The sequence below is a fragment of the Drosophila gunungcola genome, unplaced genomic scaffold (assembly GCF_025200985.1).
Source record: "Drosophila gunungcola strain Sukarami unplaced genomic scaffold, Dgunungcola_SK_2 000114F, whole genome shotgun sequence".
NCBI lineage: Eukaryota > Metazoa > Arthropoda > Insecta > Diptera > Drosophilidae > Drosophila > Drosophila gunungcola.
The window spans coordinates 62,389-84,691 of NW_026453275.1; the positions used below are offsets into that span (position 1 = coordinate 62,389).

The 22,303-nt window shown below is 38.1% G+C and overlaps 2 protein-coding genes across 2 annotated transcripts in view; both read left to right on the forward strand.

Annotated features, from left to right (window-relative positions):
• Positions 1-1,112: 1,112 nt before the first annotated feature.
• On the forward strand, positions 1,113-5,590 carry LOC128265340 (protein deltex). The gene is made up of 4 exons (XM_053001285.1): positions 1,113-1,966; positions 2,603-3,913; positions 4,004-4,146; positions 4,210-5,590. Exons 1-4 carry the CDS (start codon positions 1,469-1,471, stop codon positions 4,508-4,510), a joined length of 2,253 nt encoding a protein of 750 aa, XP_052857245.1. The 5' UTR covers positions 1,113-1,468; the 3' UTR covers positions 4,511-5,590.
• A 2,640-nt stretch (positions 5,591-8,230) lies between these two features.
• Positions 8,231-22,303, forward strand: part of LOC128265354 (microtubule-associated protein futsch) — a 44,845-nt gene continuing 30,772 nt past the window's right edge. Inside the window, 2 exon segments of the mRNA XM_053001308.1 lie at positions 8,231-8,853; positions 11,911-11,983. Of these exon segments, the coding sequence (XP_052857268.1) occupies positions 11,927-11,983 (57 nt within the window). The 5' untranslated portion in view covers positions 8,231-8,853; positions 11,911-11,926.

Here is a 22,303-nt window from a genome sequence, read left to right on the forward strand (position 1 = left end):
TTAATAGAGTCTTAAAACTAATACTATACGAAATGCCCGAATTGATTGACCAAATAATACGCTGCTCACGAAAAGGTTTGGTCATCAAAAATTAGATGGGCTATCGATAGTTTGATATGGTGAATATTATCAGTGTGGCCATAACTTGTAGAAAAACGCCAAAACCAGCTAAGATTTTCTACATCCAAAAACATTTTAAGGAATAAAAACATAAATATATTGAATCGATTTATTACTATAGTTGGCAAGATACAGATAATAGTTTCCAAATTATTATTTTTTTCATTTTACTATGATAACATAGATAATTGGGAAACAAAAATATCTTCCAGCTTCAGAATTGTAACTGTAATATTGTATATTATAATTCATTAATTTCACCAATATTAAAACAAGTCCTACTGAATAATGATTTACGTAATTAAAACTTGCAGAATTCTCACTGCATATGGAGTGGTTACATGTATAATTACATTAATGTATAATAATTATTAATATGATTGAAGAAAAAATAGTCACAATATAATCTATGTTATTGAGTATTATTTGATCGCCCACAAAATAATTAATAAATTACTCAAGGATTAACAATTATTTTTGAGCGAGATTTTTCTGAATAAAAAAATTTTTTTGTGCCTCATTCTTGAAAGGGATTGTTATGCATTTGATTAAGCGTGAATCGTGACAAACCCAAAAAATGTATATCAAATTCATTGTTTTTTCATATAATTTTGATTAAAAATAAAAAAACTTATTTTGAAATTGGGTTTCTTTTTGTTTGGGTTGATTGACTAAATAAGATACCAAAACAATCAAGTTATTATAGTAATTTAGTCAAAATGTGGAAGTGGAATAAAATCAATGAACACATTATTTAGCTAAAACAGAAAACAAATTAAATTTTCATAACTAGCCAGATTGCGATTAAAATAACTTGAGCATTCAACTGGTTTCATTAATGTTATAATGTTTTTTAGTTTGAGTTAATTGAGTACGATTGCTCAGTTCTAATAATAGCTAGATCCAGCTAGAAACCAGTTAAGAATGCAGCCCTAAAACTAGCGAATTCAACTGGTGGCTGTTTCTAGTGCAGTATTTTCTGTGCGGTATTTTAACCTGGGTTTTATTAGCGTTTTTCCGCTGTTGTCTCTGTCCAACTCGCTGTCCAAAAAAAATTTCTGGCCCTGCGCTTGCGCTTATTGCTTAATAAACCAATTGTGACCGTTAAACGCGAGTGCCAAAGTCACACAAAACTTAAACGGAGTGACTAAAAAGTGGCCTGCGAAATCCCGGAAAAATGAAAGCCGTGGAAAAACAGGGCTAACAAACGCAGGCCACCATTTTTAATTTCTTTGTTTATTTTGTGCCCATCTTCGCGAGCGACAGAGACAGAGGGAGAGAGAGCAGGAGGAGCTGGAAATCGAAATGGAAATGGAGTGAGCACAGGGAAAACGGATAAATTCCAGCGATGGCCAGCAGCGCTGGAAGTGCGGGAAGTATTCCCGGATCCGTTGTTTCTGGCGGAGGAGGATCCGCTGTTTCCAGTTGTGGGACCATGGCCTTGTCCTCCACCGTATCCGGTGGTCCGCCCGTGAACCACGCCCACGCCGTCTGCGTCTGGGAGTTTGAGTCGCGCGGCGGCAAGTGGTTGCCATATTCGCCGGCCGTTTCGCAGCATTTGGAACGCGCCCATGCCAAGAAGCTGACCCGCGTCATGCTGAGCGACGCGGATCCCAGCCTGGAGCAGTACTACGTCAATGTGCGCACCATGACCCAGGAATCGGAGGCGGAATCGGCGGGCTCCGGACTTCTCACCATCGGCGTGCGGAGGATGTTTTACGCCCCCAGCTCGCCGGCGGGCAAGGGCACCAAGTGGGAGTGGTCGGGCGGCAGTGCCGATAGCAACAACGACTGGCGGCCATACAACATGCACGTCCAGTGCATCATCGAGGACGCCTGGGCGAGAGTAAGTGTTCGGAAGTCTGAAATTCCTTTAGTACTTTATGCTCCAATTGCGAGGGTTTCAGGATGTTGAGCTAAAAGGCTGTTAGTTTGTAGCTTTATCATGAGAATGCAAAGATAATTTCAAGGAGCCATGTTCTCGGATATATTAGGATATATGTATTTATACTCGTTAGAAGTCTGTAAACCTACTTAAAATACTTTCTCGAGGTATTCTATATGTAATTTTGATTTTAAGAAAGTTAAACACTTTCCAGAATTTTCTCGAGGTATTCTAATTTAATTTTGATTCTTAGTAAAAATAATAAAAATTGTGATCAATAATTGATGAAAAAAGGTTAAAGTATGTTTCTAGGAATTGCATTTTATCAGATATCAAATATATATATTATAAAAAATATATATTTTAAAAAATATATAATAGACCAAAATTAAATCCATTTTGTTTGCTGCTTTAATGCAATTTTCATAAATATATATAAATCCAACCGTTTTTTAAATGAATTTTAAAGTCTTTTTTTAAGGTTTTGCATCATAGTACCAAGTTTTTATATTTGATATAGTAATAATCACATAATACAAGTCCTGTTCCTATCTAGCAACAACCTGTTCTAATTGGTATTTTCGAACTTTTCCGCAGGGCGAACAAACCTTGGACTTGTGTAATACCCACATCGGCCTGCCATACACCATCAACTTTTGCAATCTCACCCAGCTGCGCCAGCCCAGCGGACCCATGCGCAGCATCCGGCGAACCCAGCAGGCGCCGTATCCACTGGTGAAACTCACGCCGCAGCAGGCCAACCAACTCAAGTCGAACTCCGCCAGCGGGAGCAGCCAGTACAACACTCTGCCCAAGCTGGGCGACACCAAGAGTCTGCACAGAGTGCCCATGACCAGGCAGCAACATCCATTGCCCATCAGCCACCAAGTTCAACAGCAGCAACAGCAGCAGCACCAGCAACAACAGCAACATCAGCAACAACATCAGCAACAACATCAGCAGCAACATCATCACCAGCAGCAACACCAGCACCAGCACCAGCACCAACACCAGATGCAGCATCATCAGATCCATCATCAGACGGCGCCCAGGAAACCGCCAAAGAAGCACAGCGAGATCTCCACCACAAATCTCCGCCAGATACTCAACAACCTGAACATCTTTAGCAGCAGCACCAAGCACACGAACATGGCGACGGCGGCCAGTGCCAGTTCGTCCTCCTCATCGGCCTCCCTGCACCACGCAAATCACCTGTCGCATGCCCATTTCTCGCACGCCAAGAATATGCTGACCGCCTCCATGAACAGCCATCACAGTCGCTGCTCGGAGGGATCACTGCAATCGCAAAGGAGCAGTCGGATGGGTTCACATCGCTCGAGATCGCGGACGCGTGCCTCGGATACGGATACGAACAGCGTGAAATCGCATCGCCGGAGACCCAGCGTGGACACCGTGTCCACTTACCTCAGTCACGAGAGCAAGGAGAGTCTGCGCAGCAGGAACTTTGCCATTTCGGTCAACGATCTGCTGGACTGTTCGCTGGGTAGCGATGAGGTGTTTGTGCCCTCGCTGCCGCCATCGTCGCTGGGTGAAAGGGCACCGGTGCCGCCGCCATTGCCGCTGCATCCGCGCCAGCAACAGCAGCAGCAACAACAGCAGCAACAGCTGCAGCTGCAACAGCAACAGCAGCAGCAGGCGCAGCAGCAACAGCAGCAATCAATCGCCGGTTCGATTGTGGGCGTGGACCCGGCCAGCGATATGATATCGCGATTTGTCAAGGTGGTGGAGCCGCCGCTGTGGCCCAATGCGCAGCCCTGTCCCATGTGCATGGAGGAGCTGGTGCACTCCGCCCAGAATCCGGCCATTTCGCTGAGTCGCTGCCAGCACCTGATGCATTTGCAGTGCCTCAACGGGATGATAATTGCCCAGCAGAACGAAATGAACAAGGTAAGCACTCTGGCGGTACACTGAATTCCCCCAATAAGAGGGAGATGGCATCGACAACCTGCTTATGTTCATTTACACCCTACCTTTTAGAACCTCTTCATCGAGTGCCCTGTGTGCGGAATCGTTTACGGTGAGAAGGTGGGCAATCAGCCCATTGGCAGTATGTCCTGGAGCATAATCAGCAAAAATCTGCCAGGACACGAGGGTCAGAACACCATACAGATTGTCTACGAGTGAGTGCGAATCGATTTATAGCTCTGACGACGGTCATCAATAACCCAATATTTCAATTGAAGCATTGCATCGGGCCTGCAGACGGAGGAGCATCCGCATCCGGGACGAGCCTTCTTCGCCGTGGGATTCCCACGGATCTGCTACTTGCCGGACTGCCCACTGGGGCGAAAGGTGCTGCGCTTCCTCAAGATCGCCTTCGACCGCCGTCTGCTTTTTTCCATTGGCCGATCGGTGACCACCGGACGCGAGGATGTGGTGATCTGGAACAGTGTGGATCACAAGACGCAGTTCAATATGTTTCCGGATCCCACCTATCTGCAGCGGACCATGCAGCAGCTGGTCCACCTGGGCGTGACGGACTAAGGATAAGGGAGATAAGGGAGAAAGAACCCAAACACCCACCCACCGAAGCCCCTGAAATGAAAACAAAACCCTCACCTCGATCACTCTCTTCCATTCGCTAATAAGTTACTCTCTACATAATCTCAGTGTGTGTGCAATCCTCGTTTACTATGATATATTTTTTTTATAGATATATTGTAATAGCGTTCGAGCTGCTCGAACCCTAAACAACAGCAAACCACAATGGCAATTGTAGCTTCCTTTCCGCTCTTCCAATTCGTATTTGTACTCACTTAGCCGATAAGGTTCAGTACATCATATGTATTAGCTAGTTATTTAGTTAGTTGTAGTTTTAATTTTAGTTTCCAAGAGAATCTTGACCCAAGACACCTATTAGTATAAGGCATTATCCTGATTCCTGATTCGATTCAAGCCACACCACGCCACGCCATCCCTCAAGCATTCGAGTGTAAGCTGTGCCAAAATCGTAGCGCTCCCGTTTAGGATATGTATATTGTTGATATAGATAGCATATAAACCGTCGCCCATCTCTCCATCTCTCTCGGTTTCGAATTTCTCTTTTCTAATGGGCCTTTATAAGCCTTTATAAGCCTTGAGGAATCCCTTAGGATAGGTATATGCTATAGGTTTAATCGTGTTCAGAGAGAGGACTGGAGATGGGCAGATTCGATAGACTTGTCTCACTCGTCTTGGCCATTTAATCTCTTCCATTCAGCGAATTTGATGTGATTTTAATTTGAATTATTCATTAATGAACAGAGCCTGCTACGCATATAGGGAGCTTAGTTGTAAAAATCAGCCAGATATTCCATTATATATATATATATACATGCATAAACATACATTTATCATACCGCATACATACCACATAAAGTAATTTTTTTAATTGAATCTTTTGCACACATTTGATGAATTGTTGCTTTCATATTGATATCAGCTTATGTCCGCGTCACCATATTTGATATGATATGATTTTACCAAGTTGTATTTAGCACTGATTAGTTTTTAGTGTTCATTGCGAATATTCCACAGCAAATTCCACACCATTAATATATGTATGCATATAACATATACAGTACATTATACATAGTTCAAATAAAGTAATTTCATGTTTTATCATGTTTAAATGGGTTGTACGTTTTCTTGGTTTCTTATTCTCTCGAAAAATGACATAATAAATATTTATGTATCTATTTGATTGCTTTTATAGGTTTTAATCAAAATTTAAGAGAAATTTGTGTTTTTTTAAATCATTTTTTGTCAACTGTTTATTTAGATTTGAGACAAAGAACTTTTAATTTCTTAATTCTTATTTGAAATAATGATTGTATACTAATTGGTAGAATAATGTGAAATTCCAATTGGGTGCTCTTTGGCGTGTTTTTATTGCATCGCCAGTTTCTCTGCATTGCAATGCAATTCAAATCAATCAGTTGACATTTTTGGGACTCTCAAGGTTCGTTTTCATTTTCATTTTCGGTTTCGGTTTCGTTTGCCGTTTAGCAGTTTTCGGCTTCAGTTGCTGCCGTGAATCACTTAAAATAAATTAATAAAAGACAAAAAATCATGAAAATCAGATGCATTTTTTGTCATTGTGCACATTGCACAGTGCGTGATGTTGGCGATGTTGGTGAAGTTGCTCCGGGCCATTTAAGGCGCAGCGGCAACATGTTGCAGACGTGTGTTGTCGCTGTGTCGCCTCTTCAACTGCCTACGTGCTGACGTCAGACAGGCGCAAGGACAGTGTCCAAAAGTGGCCAATAAAACGTGGCTTAAAGCTTTTCATGGCTTTCACTGCACCTCCAAGGGCGGTCATCTGTCTGCAAGCGGCAACATCAGCAGCTGTTGCTCTTGCAAGGCGTTAGTTTGGCATTAGCCATATTTTTTTTAAAACCAACACGTGGCTGCGTTTTCCAGAGTCTGAAAATTTTTCAAAAAAAAACATCCTTTTTCTCGACTAGAAGTTGCACATGTTGCTGATGTTGTTCCTGCAGCAATTGCAGCTGCTGCTGTTGCAAGGCGTTACTTTCGATTATGTCTGATTTGAATGTGAACCTTATGATCATATAGAAATTGATGTTAGAAAACTTTTCATGGGCCTAACACCTAGAAACAGCACTTGTTGCAGTTGCTGTTGCTGGCAATATTGCTGATATTGCTGCTGTTTTTGCTGCTGCTCCTGCTGATGCGGCTGTTTTCCTTGTGCCAGTTGCATAAGCAAATGTTTTCCTAGAATTTACAGCATTTCATGCAATTTATATGCGATTTTATGTGAATGACAACGTTGACATTCAACACACGCACCTCAGCGGATAGAGCAGTAACATATGGAACATACATATATGTATGTATGCAGGGGGAAAGAGAGAGCGAGAGAGAGGTGGCAAGTGCGTGATGATGAGATCGCTAATAAGGTGGTTTTGGCCAAAAAAAAAAACAAAAGCCTGCTCCATTGACCCTGTGGCAATCGCGTTTTTTTTATTGTTTTGTTTTGTTTTTTTGGCCTCAGCCTCGTCCTGGCCATTTTCATTTTGTGATAAACACTGGCGATAAGGCCATCCGATTTGGCCCTCTATCTACAGTTCTTTAGATTCATACATATAGCTACATATTCAAAAGAAAACATCTTTATCTTAAGCTTTATTATCAGATATAAAACTATATAATATATAATTATATCTATGTATATATATATATAGATATTTTGCTACAAATTTTTAATGAGAGAATTGTAATTACTCCATTCTCTCATTGAATATTGTATTTTATTGTTTTTTTTTTTAATATGTTTAACTCTGTACTAATGTGTTTTAAACATAAACAGAAAATAATTTAATAATTTCCATCAAATTTAATAAGATTTTTATAAGACAAAATTTTAAAAAAAGCAAACAAATTTATAAAATTATTAGTAACATTTAATATAAATGTTTCCAAAAACGTTTTTCAAGCAACTAGTTACTCACTATAAAAATTCAAATATGCTACAAATTCCAATTGGCATGCTTCATTTGTTTTGGACTTGCACAGCAAAGTCTCATAAGAAAAATATGCAAAGGGTTTGGCAGGCATTGACTTATGTATGTTCCTGTTTATGTTCTTGGTTATTTAATCATTATTTTTTATTCTTGTTCCAGTCATTCCACTATCCCCCTCCCACTCGCACACCCAGAAGTCATTAGTCATGCAACTGAGCAGGGATTATCAAGTGCTGGTGCTCTCGCGCTCGCTCTCACTTTCCTTATCTCTCAGGATCAGCTGAGGCGTCGACAGAGAGATGTACACTGAAAAGAAAACTATTATAAACTATTATAAATGGGTCATATTAATATCTTGGTATTTCAAAAAGTTTCTTTTGCATGATAGTATCTGTATTCAATTTCCATTACATCTCAAATTACCATATCCATTGGAAATATCTATTTTGCTATTAAGAACGATTTAAGTTGCACTTTTTTTTTAATAGTCTGCTTTGGGCACCAAAAAGTAGGCAATGATTTTGGCGAGTCAATAATTTTTGTGTTCTAAAAAATCTCGAAAAACGTTTGTTAGAGAAACAGTCATGCGCCCAGTTATGATAGTTTTAAAAAAATTTGGAAAAATTTTCGGCGAGTGTAGAGAGCGTTGCAGTGGCAGTTGCGTCGACGCCGGCGTTTTGGGCGGCCGAGAGAGCCAGCGCCTAAATGCAGCAACAACTGCGGCTTGCAATCAGTCAAGAGCCTCCGCTCGTGCCAACCGCATCTTGCCACGCCCCTCAGCCCTACGCCCCTTTCGCCGCACAAACCCCACTTCGAACTTCGTCATTGTTACATTTATAACAATCAATTTTTAAAGTGTTTATTTTTTTGACAGTTTTGTTGCTAAATCAGGAGTGTTTTATATTGGTGATAAAATTACTTAAAGGCTTACTTTTTCAATCAAATGCAAATCGTTTTTGAAGTGAATTTCCTTGACTGCTTTGTGGCAAAATATAGTGTTTTTTTTCGGTGAAATATTTGTTTAAGCTGAATACTTAATACTTTTTTTTTCAAATCTTTGTTATTGGTCGCGTGTGACAGCAGCAACAGCAAACTTATAAACCGCAAATCAATCAAACAATCGTAGAGTGGGAAAAAAGGCAGCGCCCGCGTTTTAACCGCGCTCAAGTCGCTGACAACTTTTCGCCGGAGAGCCGTCGCAATTTGATCTTTCCGTAAATTAAACTATTTACTGTTTAAATATTTGCCAAGTACACAAAAATACACACATTTGCTGCTCGCTGTCGCCTCGTCTTAAATTACAAAAGCCTCGAGAAGTCGACGTCCCTCTGATAACAAACAGTAAGAGCAGCAGCAGCACAGCAGGTGAGTATAATTACTACACAGGTAGTACAGAAAGATATATTCACATATACTATGTAGTGGGTGACAGAGGCACAACATTAACTACAATGTTGGGGGAGAAAATCTAACAGTTTTGTGGCGATTTTTGTGGTTTTCCTGACCTGTCGCCATCTAGCGGCGTCTCAGAAGAACTATGAAAATATTATGGCTATATGACACTGGTCAATAAGTTTTTTAAATTCCTATGAAGTTTAATTTTAGTTTGAAAACATTTTCGAGAAGCAGCCGGTGTTTCTCAAATAACACTGTTTTTTTTCTCCATGAACATACAGTGCCATAATGCCTTAAATTTGCATCTATGATTATTTTGTTAGCCATAAATCTTGACTGACCAAAACAGAGTGATTTTCGATAATAAAACGGTTTTTAATTGCCTAACAGCAAAATATGACGGTTTCGTTTTGCCGTTTTGGTAAATTTATGAATTTATGCGATCGACGATCGCCGTTCTTAGGGCATTGGCCACACGCCAGCCCACGCGATTTGTATAAGGTATTGCATACGGATCGTGATATAAAGTGTATCATTTGGTCTGGCGGACATAACTTTATTGGACCACCGCTTTGATTGATGCTCCATAAATGCGTTAAATGGATGTTCGTCTGACGTTTGACCGCTTTGATTTGGATATTGTTCTTAAATTGTTATGGTGGATTATGATAATAGCTACAAATTGATTTAAGGCGGATTGAACTACTTTTTTGGAAACAAACTCAAAGCTATGATTTTACATTTAAAAGTAAGATAAATTTGTAGAAGAATAACATTGTAATGATTTCAAGACTAAAGATAAAGGTGGGTTAAATTTTTGTTGGGCAAGAAAGTCTTTTGATTTTCAACAGATAACAAATATATCACCTTTTTTATTTACAATTTTCAATTGGAAACTATATTTTTATACCCTTGCAGAGGGTATTATAATTTCAGTCAGAAGTTTGCAACGCAGTGAAGGAGACGTTTCCGACCCTATAAAGTATATATATTCTTGATCAGCATCACTAGTAGAGTCGATCTAGCCATGTCCGTCTGTCCGTCTGTCCGTCCGTCTGTCCGTCTGTCCGTCCGTTTATATGCAAACTAGTCTCTCAGTTTTAAAGCTATCTGCATCAAACTTTCCCAAAAGTTGTCTTTCTATTGCAGGTAGTATATAAGTCGGAACGAGCCGGATCGGACGAATATAGCATATAGCTCCCATAGGAACAATAGGAAAAATAAATGAAAAAAAATTATAACTTTGCTGTTTTTTAATTTTTTGTTTAGTTCTTCGACATATAGTAATGGTAAAATATTTCCGATTTACGGTTTAAATTTTATCAAAATCGGACGACTATAGCATATAGCTCCCATAGGAACAATCGGAAAAATAAATGACAAAAAATTATAACTTTTCTGTTTTTAATTTTTTGTTTAGTTCTTCGACATATAGCAATGTTTAATTATTTCAGAATTATGGTATAAATTTTATCAAATCGGACGTCTATAGCATATAGCTCCCATAGAAATAATTAAAATATATAAAAATAACTATCTAATAATTGAGCTGCAAATTATCATAGTTTCAATGTTTTTTTTTAGCACATACTCAAATAAATCATAATTTAAATGTTTTCAAAAGTATTTAATTAATGCAATAGCTGCAAGGGTATATGAACTTCGGCTTGCCGAAGTTTGCTTTCCTTCTTGTTTATAATAAAAAAGCCTTAAGCGTCTTTGTCTTTTGTATGTACGATAAATTTAAAAAAAATGTATTCCTTATTTATATTTTACAAAGGTGAATGTCAATTTGCCGCATTTCATTGAGACATTTGCTAACTTGACCAGACCTTTCTACCTGACCCATCTCCTCGCCCTAAAAATCAATCGTTAGGTGCTCACTTTGAAGCTGGCTCAGTTTTCAAGTTCAATTGCTTGATTGAATGGGGCTCTGGGGCCAACGAGTGTTTGCCCAATTGTGGTTTTGAACTTGTTTGGCTTTTGGCCGAGCATTTCCCCGGACAACCCCTCTCCTAACCGCCCCCATCCACGCCCCCTTAGATGCATTGTCAGTTGACCGAGCCCGTTGATGCTAACCAAAAGCGAAGCCAAAATGTTGCGGCCGTGCTAATCAAGCTAGCAATTCAAATGCACAGCGAAAAAAACAATAATATAAAAACAGTATATAGCAAGGTAATGTTAAAAAGAATGTTAACTAAATGTGTAATCAATTTCCCAAATAAAAAAAAAACAAATTAAATCTCCGATAAGTGCCTATACTGATAAAAAATGGAATAGTACAAATAATTATTTGACTATTGAATTCAAAATTTTATAATTAATATTTTAATTGAATATTAAATCAAATTATTTGATAGTATGATATTATATACAACAAATATTTTAGTTAACGTTAAAATTTGGAATAATTGTATTTTATTTTGAATTTTTAAATTAAATTTTCAAATATTAAATTCAATTCCAAAAAGTTTTTTTTTACCAGTAAACAGAATAAAAAATTATTTTATTCTAAAAATGTCACGTAAAATTCACTTTAGTTTTAAGCCTAGCTACGATTTTTCCCTAACACGTTTTAAGAGAATTTGCATTTAGCGGTATCCAATCCCGATCGTCAGTTTCTCTCCGTGCATTAGCGATGCACTTGACTGTTTTTTTTTTTTGTATATGCAGTTGCTGTCCATGTTTGAAGTTATCCATTTACGGGGGAAATGTCACAACTTGTTGGGGTGTGGAGATCGAAGCGACTCTGACCGATTCTGGCCGATTCCATCCGATTCTGGCTTGCCTCGTTCACGGTGCCCATAACACTGATCATGATCGATGGCAATTGATATTACTCAGTTAGCTTTGCGGAGCAGCGACATTTTATAATCATCAAATAAATCAACATGAGAAATGTGCAGCGAAATAATTGCATCATCAGCCAAAACAGAAAATCTCTGACCACCCTCTATGGAATTAATCTTAATCTGCGCTGTACTATCTTGTATAACATTATATATGTATGGTATATTTTTTTTTCAGTCCTCAATCATCTGCCATGGAGGTGGAATGCGATTTGGGTGATATACAAAATGAGGAATTGCTGAGAAAAATGGTAAGTTTTTGGGGTATTCTTTTAATGATACATTTTTACAGAATATTACAATTTAAGAATTGTTTATCAACTGTCAGAGTTCTCAATTAAGTTCTTGTTTTATTTTATTGCATGCATATTCTTGAACTTTATTAGTATCCATTTGTTAAAAGCACTCTGATTGTTGTGCAAACATCTGGCTGCAGTTCATTGCCTCCTTGCCGGACTTGTGTCCCCATTCCCAGCTCATTGCCAATGGCATTGCCTTTAAAGCCCTGTTTTTCCCCAGACGACACTTTCGAGAACTGGCCAGAAGCGATCCAGACCATCCATGGCCAGAGATCCACTCACTCGGTTAGTCAGTCTCCGTCGCCGTCGTCGCCGTCGTCGTCGTCAACCCAAACCAAACAAAACCAAACCAAAGCCAACCCAGTTCAACCTGGCCAAATTGGGTCATTTATGGGGTTGCTCACTGTAGCTCATTTGGCGGCGTGGGCCGCTAGTCGCTGACTTGGCTCAGACATTGGCAATAATCGTTAAAAAGTCGTTAGAAAAGTCAGTGGAAAAACGATGACGATGTCGCATCGGAGACCTGGCCAAATAAATGATCTATCTATCTGCATTAGTGAAGAATAACAAAGATGTGCTAGTTTTCTCCAAAGCGATATTAGAATACCCTTGAATCGAAAAATGTATATAATGAAGGTTAATTTACCAACTATCTTATATCCAAAAGTTAGGAAACATTTAGAACTTGATGTTTTTTGATAAATAATGATATGATGCGACATAATAAGTTATGTAAATAATAGTTGATACTTACAAAGAGCTTTAGTTAAAGGGAACCGTTTAAGATTATGATATCATATTATCATATTATGATATGCCAAATATACATTTAATATAACTAAAAGTTAGAAATTTTGGGGCCGGGTTTTTAGGAACTTATTTATATAGCATCAAATTCCTTACTTTTGATCTATAATATGAGGGTATAAGAAAAAAGCAACAACAAATGACAGAAAATAGCAGACGAAAGAAGAAGCAACAGCAGCAGACGATCGTCAGCCCACGCAATCGTCATTGGAGCGAGAGAGAAAGATGCAGAGTGACTAAAAGAGAGAGGGAGAGAGAGAGAGACAAATTGGGAGGCTGCGCTGTGACTGCGCTGCAACTGCGCTGCGACTGCGACGGGTGCTGATAAAAAAGCCTGAGATGATGACTCATTGGCCATGAATCAATTTCAGCTTTGGCCTCTGAGCCCGCTGACCGCTGTTGGCCTCCTCCTCCTCCTCCTCCTCCTTCTCCTTGTGCTCATCTTCCTTTCTCTTTTCTCTCTGCGATCTATTCTCCTTTGCTCCTTAAACAGGGATGGGTAAATAGTAAATAAATCTAAATACAAAAACTCGAATAATCTCCCCTGTTCAGTAATTTTTTTTAATTAGTTAACATACAACAAAACAGCTCGTTTAACAGTTTTTTGTCTTTTCAAATCCTTAATGTGATTCTATATAAAAGTAAAATTTACACCCATATTAAATGGTCATAAACTAAGCTGCATAAATTACAATGGTGTTTAGGAGATAAGAAATTTCAGATGTGTAAAGCGAAAGACAGCACCTGAAATGCTAATGAAAATAGCCATTAATAGCAAACGATGATTTGTCATAATAAATCTTATCAGTTTCCAAGCAATTCAAAAACAAATTCTTATCTTATCAACTTAAATTTATTTTAATTTAACGAGCGAAGCCAATACATGTTCAAAATTAAACTTGCATTTATAATTATATTTTTTTGTATAATCTGTATTCTTTTTAAGAATTTTGTTATAAAAATATTAGTTTGGAGGCCTTGTGAGTGGGTTACTTATTTGTGGTGCATACGGGATAGAGTTTAAATCACACTGGCAAACAGTTCATTAAAACGTGTATTTTTAAGTTAGGGAAAACATTATTTTAAATTATAAATTTGTGGAATGGAGTGCATCCCTGGCCGATCATATCCCGGCTCAGAACAAACAAGACCCCAAAAAGCCAGCGTTGGCTTGGCTGACCACGATCTCCGCGACTTTGGCCATGAGGCGATTCAATTCGACTTCGAGTTCGAGTTCGATTCGAGTCAATTCGATTCGATTCAGGCCCGAGTCGAAAAATCGTGTGGGTCGCCAGCCGCCGACTGTTGAATAAATCAGTGAGCTGAGCCAAAGTTGAATTGGCACACACGGAGTAACGAATGTAAAATAATAAAAAATAAAAATGTAAATAAAACACCCGCGTATGGCAAATGGCCAAATGCAGCAAGTGGCCAACGGACGGTGGACAGTGGACCACAAAACTGGACGCCGGACAGTGGGGTAAATTAGAACGACCGTCTAGTCACGACGTCTGCGTCTGCGCAACGTCTGCGCCAACGTCGATGAGTAATTTTTGGGGCCTGTTCGAAGACAAATCGTTACGATTCGATGGAATGGTGGGCGCCAGCGGCTCGAGTGCTTTCCAAAAACGCTGGAAATAGTTTCGAGTTGTATATAAAAAAAAACACACTTGCTTGGGCTTAAGGTGTTTATTAACATATTGCAACAATGACACCCACCTCCGGCCGCCGATTGAGTGATTTATTATTGCTGATCCGCACGGACACGAATTCTTTTCACGAAAAACCGAAATCGCACACGTTTCAATGCAAACGCAGTGTATGAGCAATATACAAAAATATTAGTTATATTTTTATTGAACGGAAAAAGGAGGGGAACTACCAGTAGATAATGTTGCAAACTCTTTTGTTCTTTTGTTTTAGACTAGTTGTTGATCGATGACTGTTTGTTAACCCAAATAGTTCAATTAATTTTAAATTCCCGCGCATATTTTGTTAGATATAATAAAGTTTTCAAAGACTTGCAAATTATCGCTCAAAACAATTTTTTTTAACTATGATAAATGTTTGCCTTATTTCTTGTAAATTAAGCTGGGTTAAAGATAAGATTTCAAGATCCCGAACATCATAGATAGTATTAGTTACTTTTTTACATAGATATGAATAGCTGTTTGCTATTTTGAACTTTATTGATAAATATTTTGATTTTCGCAATTGTAAAAAATAATTTTATAAATATTTGTCAAGCTTATTTGTGCGATTTGTGCCACTGTGCGGCCGGTCGCGTCATCTTCGTATTCGTCGCATTTTCGTATTCGGTCATATCTCGGCTCGCTGCCGACGTCGCTGCCGGCGTTGCTGCTTGCGTCGCTGCCGACGTCGTCCGCCGGTGACGACAGCGTTTAAGCGGCGGCCACTTTAGGCGGCTTTGATTCTGATTGGAAACTTCAGTCTGATTTTGGTGCTCGATCGATTGCAACGTGCCGACGCTCCGTGAAAAACAACAACTACCCAAAACAACAACGCTCAACAACAGTCAACAACGATCGCTTATTTTTTTTTTTAAACACTCTATTATTTATTTACCAATCGCACGAAATTTGACAAGGAAAGAGAGAAACGCACAGGATTAGTCACACCTTTTGCCATCAAGTGTTTTTTTACGTGCTTTTTAGCCGGTGCAACAGCAACCCCACGAAAAAAAAACTCCAATAACTACAACACAGCAACGAGAAGAAAAATTCCCAAATCAAAAAAACCAAAAAAAAAAAAAAAAAAAACAGAGGAGGAATACAAATTCTTTTTTACCTGAGGTAATTTTCTGTCATTTTGGCCAGAATGTGGGGAATAAAACGTAAAAGAAGCTGTGAACAGGCCGTAAAGCCACCTCTTTCACCCCTTCGAGCCCCATCTCTTTCACTCTTCCACCGCACATTCATTCGCATAACTTTCACACTTTCGCACAGCTTAGCTAAACCTTTTTTTTCCAAGTCTTTTTGCATAACAGTTAGTCAGTAACTGTAGCTATATCTGTACATTTGTTTAACACAGTCGTCGTTGGCATTTAAGCCAACCCTAAGAAAATTATAGCCGACTTAAAGGTAAACAAGTTGGCCGAAGACACCCACGCAATTTATTATTTAACAAGCCAATCAATAGTGACAGTAATTGCAGTAACTTCAGCTTATTGCGCACTTTCTTATTGCGTGGGAAATTGGCCAAGTGCAATCTTAAAGTTATTTGTAATGCAATTTAAAAAAAAAATAATTTTGAATTGGTCTTACTATTTAGCTTTAATTTAATAATTACAGTAATACAAATGTATCGTGTCATTAGTAACCATTACTGTTATTAAATTCATAACAATATTTTTTATCTTCTAACATATTTGATACAATGTTTTTTTTTGCAACCCAAAAAGTATATATTTCTAAAGATGTATAATTTAGTAATTATCACCGATAGTTTAAAGTAGATTGGCAAAATATTGTGGTTTCTTGAATAGTCATTAGAGCAGACGCCCTAGAGCCAACGCCTGTCAATTAGCGAGTGCTACCTGTACCTCCTTCTACACCTATTTATCTATCTCTAGCTGTATCTGTATCTGTATCTGTATCTGTAACTGCGCCAAGTGGCTTGTAAACAAACAAACGGATCTTATCGGAGAATTAGTGCTCAGCCTGTGGGTTTTGGTCGCCAGTTGATCGAAGATCCCAACTAGAACAGCTGACGAGGGCGGGGGCGGGGGCGGACTTAAATAGAAAGAGTTATACGGAGAGAGGGAGATACGTACATATGTATATACATAGTATGCTAATCGGGAGTGAATCTAATTACTGGCGAACAAGTTTACACCGCCGTGGGCCGTCGGCCTTGGCAACCGTTCTACGCTTTTCCACTTTTCCACCTATCCACCTATCCACCTTTTTTCCACTGACGAAACCAGATCACAGCCGAAAGGGATTTATTTTCGGGGTGCGGGGCACTGGCCGTAATTAGCCATGGTAATTGCTCCCATTGTCGGAGATAGATGTTCCGATAAATCTTCGCCTCGCTTAATATGCAAAACTTTGTTATTTGCCTATCACCGGGGAAATATCTCTATATGGAAGGTTGGCCTGTCTGTAAACAATTTATGACTTCAATTGGGAGTTTGATCTATTTTTATATGTTTTCTATAAAAAGTAATTTTTCTTCAAATAGAATTCAGCCACTCTGCTAGCGGTATTTTTCAGGGTCCAATGTTTTCCAAATAAAAACCTCAAATGAAACCTACCTTAAAGATAATTATCAAATAATATTCAATCTCAAGACTTATACCCTACAAAATGATCGAAAAGCGATATAATATTGATCTTAGGGACCTTACTTATTGATTATCTGGGAATCAAAATTCTGAAAGTGATAATTTTTGTTTGCTTTTGAGCAAGTATCTTAGCTTGAGAAGAGAACTCTCAAATGATCTGCGGGCCAAGATAGTTAATTTATATGAAAATCACAACCTTGACTTGAAATTAAGCAAACTATAATTTGAGAAAACAGTGCAAATCGTTTTCCGGACCGCGAAACAAAAAAAACTCCACCTGCACTAATGACTGTGGCTCTAATAATTGTGTAGAATTAACGTTATGCATAAAGATATTTTCCCCCCGTTTTACGTTTTCGTGTATGAGATCATTTCGGCTTGAAGATTTATACGAAATCGAGTTGTTGCGTTGCCTATTTTTCTTTGTTTTTTATTCCACACCGATATGGTGACGATTGGCGGCTATATATCACCTATGGATCCAAGCTTGCATTATAATTTCCCACACGCTTAACCATTTGACAGCTGTCCATCGATCAAAAAGCCGAAAGACCCAAAAACCAAAAATTGAGTTATTTTTTTAACGTTTTCCCATGGCCCAGTGGGGACCGGCTAATGTGTGTGCCCAGTTTTCTGGGGTCTTTTATATGCAAGCAACGGCCCACGAAAGTGCTCCACTTTTAGAACCCGATTGGGGTTTTATAGAGCCATGTTTTATTCACCTGGGGCGATGCGATGTCATACCCAAAATAAGACGCAAACAATTAACAGCGAAACCGAAAACACAAATAAGTCCACGAAAGCAAACATAAACATGTTTTGCCCGCTCAGTTGGCTTCGCTGCCTTCGTCGACTGCAAATGACACAATTCGGAAAGATTCTAGACTCTAGCTTCTAGATTCTAGATTCTAGCTTCTGTACTCTCGATGCCATATTCTCGATTCGCAATTGGGCGAACAGTGGCAATTAGGTCACTTTAATATGCATATGCACATAGAACAGATTGAAGGGGAATCGGATCGGAATTGAAGCGAAATTGAAATCGAAATAGCCATAAAAATACAAAACAAATATATTCAACAAGTGACGGCAATTAACGCCGGCAGCAAAGTGCAAAGCTATTTTTTTCCAAACGATTGTAGTGCTTTAGCGCTTGCTTTCACTAACAAAAATTTTTTGCTTTAGTTTTAAAAAAAAAATTAATGTAAACTTTTCAAATAAAACAGTTTGAATTTGCCATGAAAATGAGTGATAACTAAATAAAACTCCTTCTGAGATGGAAAACTTATTGAATATTAACAAAAAAGACAACCCAATAATGATAAACTTCAATTTGAATATGTATATAGATATGAATATATTAATTTTATTTCAAGAAAATCAATTTAAAAAATACAATTCATATAAATTTATGTATTTATATAGTTTTAGTTAATTAATTGATCGTCAATTGATCGTTCTGTGTGTATTAAAAAATATTAAAACTTTGTGAAAAGCTATTACATTTGTATTATAATCATTAGTTATTTCAATGATGTATTTGACACGAGCTTAAAAAAATCTGATTAGGAATTGGAAATCCTCATCAGCTGGAAAATAAATTGTCCAACATTGCGTATGAGTGATAATCTTTATGTATCCCAGTTCCAAATCCAGCGATAAGTTTTAAAATGTAGGTAATTTTTTTTCACGTTTACCTGATTGTTTTATGGAGCTATTATCTATAGGGAAATATTCAGTAAAATATGTACTATTTTTAAAAGCTTACTATCTGGAATTTTTCTTAACATTTCTTGTCTTATCTCGATTAATGTGCAATTAAGCGAGGAAACATTTAGTCATGAGCTAATCGCAGCCAAGGTTTATCTGTACAGTGATCACCGGCTTAGTGGGAGTGCCTCAGCTGACCCCTTGACCTTCTCTTTCTCTCTCTCTCTCTTTTTTGATTTCCTGCCAATTACGTTTTAATAAAGTTTAATTTCAATAACAAAAAGATTTTGGCGCAAAAAAAAATAAAGTTGGAGGTCAACATTGCTGACACGACAGCTCAAAAATAAAAAAACAAAAACAGCTAAAAAGCGAAAAACTTTAAAATAATTTATCAGCATTCGCACATCAACGAAATCTCGCACGTCACGTCATCAGACGAAGAGGGTGAGGAAGGGAGGGAGGGAGAATCAGACAGAGAGCGAGAGGGAAGAGCGGTCCATCCCATCATTAGGCTCGCAGTCGCAGTCGACGTCGACGTTGACATCGACGCCAACAGGTTGCCTCTGTCGACGTCGCCGCAGAGGTGCGAAATCTGCTGACGCCGCTGCCTCTTCAACTGGTTATCACAGTACTTTTAGAAATTACGTCACTCGAGCAGAGACAGGGACAGAGAGTTACACGGCGAAAAAATATGCAAAAGAAAATAAGCACTTAACAAATGCTTTTTAAGTTAATATATACAAATTTAAAGTGCAAAAAGAAAAAATTTTCCTTTAGATAGTTTTTTTACGAGTATTTAAAATATTTCTAGAGCTGAGTTGGTTTCGAAATAGTTAAACGTCAGTTTGTTAATCAGACCAAACAAAGCCTCTAAATATTTGTTAGCTTTTTCAATAAATATATTACATTTATATATAAAGGTATTTTTATTATTTTATGTGGTTTAGGAGATAAACATAAGCCATTTGCTAATGATAAAATCCAACTGCCTTAAATTTTGATATGTAGAAATTTTAAAAATATATGGGGGCAACAAAAGTCTCTTGCTTTATTAGAATCTGTAAGTCTTTTTAATTTTCTGAATTGCAATTGGAAATCCGAAGTGAACTTTGTATGTTTTTGACAACAAAACATGTTATGTGTTAAAACACTTCGAAATTGTTTTCAGTGCACAAAGAGTGGCAGAGGCTGTGGCAGCGGCGCAAGCAGAGGCGTTTTAAGACGCAGGTCTAGACTAAGACCCGACCACGCGACCAGTTCTGGAAATAAAAAAAAATCACACACCAACGAGCAAACAAACAAACAAAAATGAAAAAAAACAACAAAGCTAAGTTGCAAACTTTTTGCACAGACATACACACAACACACACACTTAGATGTTTTTTCTCTTTGATTTCGCGCATTTTGTTTATTTTGTCAGTTCGAATCCGTTGATTTGGGCGAGTGAAAGCGCTGAAAGTAATGGCAGCGCCATCTGTCGTTCCGTTTTGTCAGAAAAGAAAGCACCAACTTCGCTATCAATCACCGGGGATGCCGCAAAAATGAGATTTCGCTAATAACTAGAGAAATGGCAGAAACCATAAATCTCTGGGAGTTGCAGGAAAGGTTGGGCAAACAACTAAAACTAATGGTCTCAAGCTGATCTAATTAAAATAAACTTCGAATGGCTCTTTTAAATTGACCATCTGGTCATGAGAACTACAAGAAGCCATCATAACGAGTTAAGATTTGTCATTCTAAAAATCTATAACATTTTATTTATTTATAGAATTTGTTTTTATAAATTATTTAAGAAAATAAAATCTTGAATCTTTATGCAATAAATACTTGAATCTTAGGAATAAATAATTAAATACAAAAAGCAGCTATAAAATGTAACTTTTGTTTACCTATTAATTCTAAAAATGCTTGAAAAACCCCATCATTGTTAAGTTCGACAATCTTTGTAAAACTAAAAGTGTGTAAAACCTTAAAATTATTCTATTTTCTCCCATCTTAACAATTATTCGGCTTATTATTATTCATAATTCCATTTCCTATATAGTCCCCTTCCAATACATAGAATTCCATCTGGTTTTAGGAAGTTGCCCATTTGTCTGTCATGTGGCCTCAGTTTGGCTAAAATTAAACAGTTAGCAAATCTAGCTCCGTTCCCCTCTCCCTTCCACCCACTATGCATAGAAATGGAGGTGTCATTATTGTTAATACAAATGTTATTTGACATGTTTTTCCGCCAAAGCGAAACTGGTCGCTTTGAGGTGAGGTGATATCACCGCTTCAACTTCACTCAATTTGTTTGCTAACGATATTGTGTTCGCTACCTCCCTCTCTTTTTTCTCTTTCTCTATAAAGTCTGCCACCTTTCTAGATTATTGTTTAAACAAATACGATCGTTTGGCGAGGCTCTTTGTTGTGGCCAATACGATCCGCTTATCGGTCAGTCGGGATTGTTCCATGTTTTATTTATAAGCTGAAAACGTCAGCCCTCGATTTCGATTTCGATTCGATTCCGATAAGCAGCAAAATATTATAGACCCTGGAGTTCCACAGAAAAATTGAGTAACTGGATCTAATTCCTGTAAACTGAAATAAGATTAAAGCCCGTCATCAAATCTTTGTTTATATTTGGTTAATTGTGGCAAAGTAAAGTACCTGGAAAACAGATAACACAAGAACTTTATAACATTCTAGTCTTTATTGAGTAGGGATCACCATGCCCCATTATTCATTTCGTTTGTCTGATTCATTCAATTTGTTACCCCTAAGCTAATCCCAGCCATTTTTGGTCATCGGTTGCTTCTGCCATTGAAATCCGAGAACTTATTGGGGGCGTCAGTCATCTTTATCATCTTTCTCGCCGGCTAGATTCGATTCGATTTGATTCGATACGATTTCTGTCTAAAAGGCAAGTGGCTGAGTCAGGCGAACTGGCTCTGGCGAACTGCAGTTGTTGTGTTGGCTGACCGGCTAATTGTTAGTGGCCCGGGGCGCCATAAAAGGCGATCGAACCGCTGGAAGCGACGAGCGTGGGCTCCCTGCACTCCACTTGGACTCGCTCTGTACTCGTACTCCACTCGCAGGCACTCTAACTTGAGCACGAGTTCACTTGGCTTAATTGGCTCAAGGACGGGCCTGTCCACAGATACACAAAAAAGTAAAAAAAGTACATTAAAAGTAAAACATTGAGACCGAAAATATGTGAGCTACACAGGAAAACAATTATTTTTATAGTTGAAAATCTTCCAAAAGGGAAGTCCACCAAAAAAAGAAAAAGAAATTAATATTGACTTTAGATATTTACGAAAAACCCTTTTTAGTAATTGACAAATTACGAAAGAAAACTCTTAAGACAAATATAATTTCTTTAAAGTGGTTTTAATATTATACAAAAAACATACATAAAACATAATTTATTTGCTTGCTAAACTTGAGGTCACGATTGGTTGTAA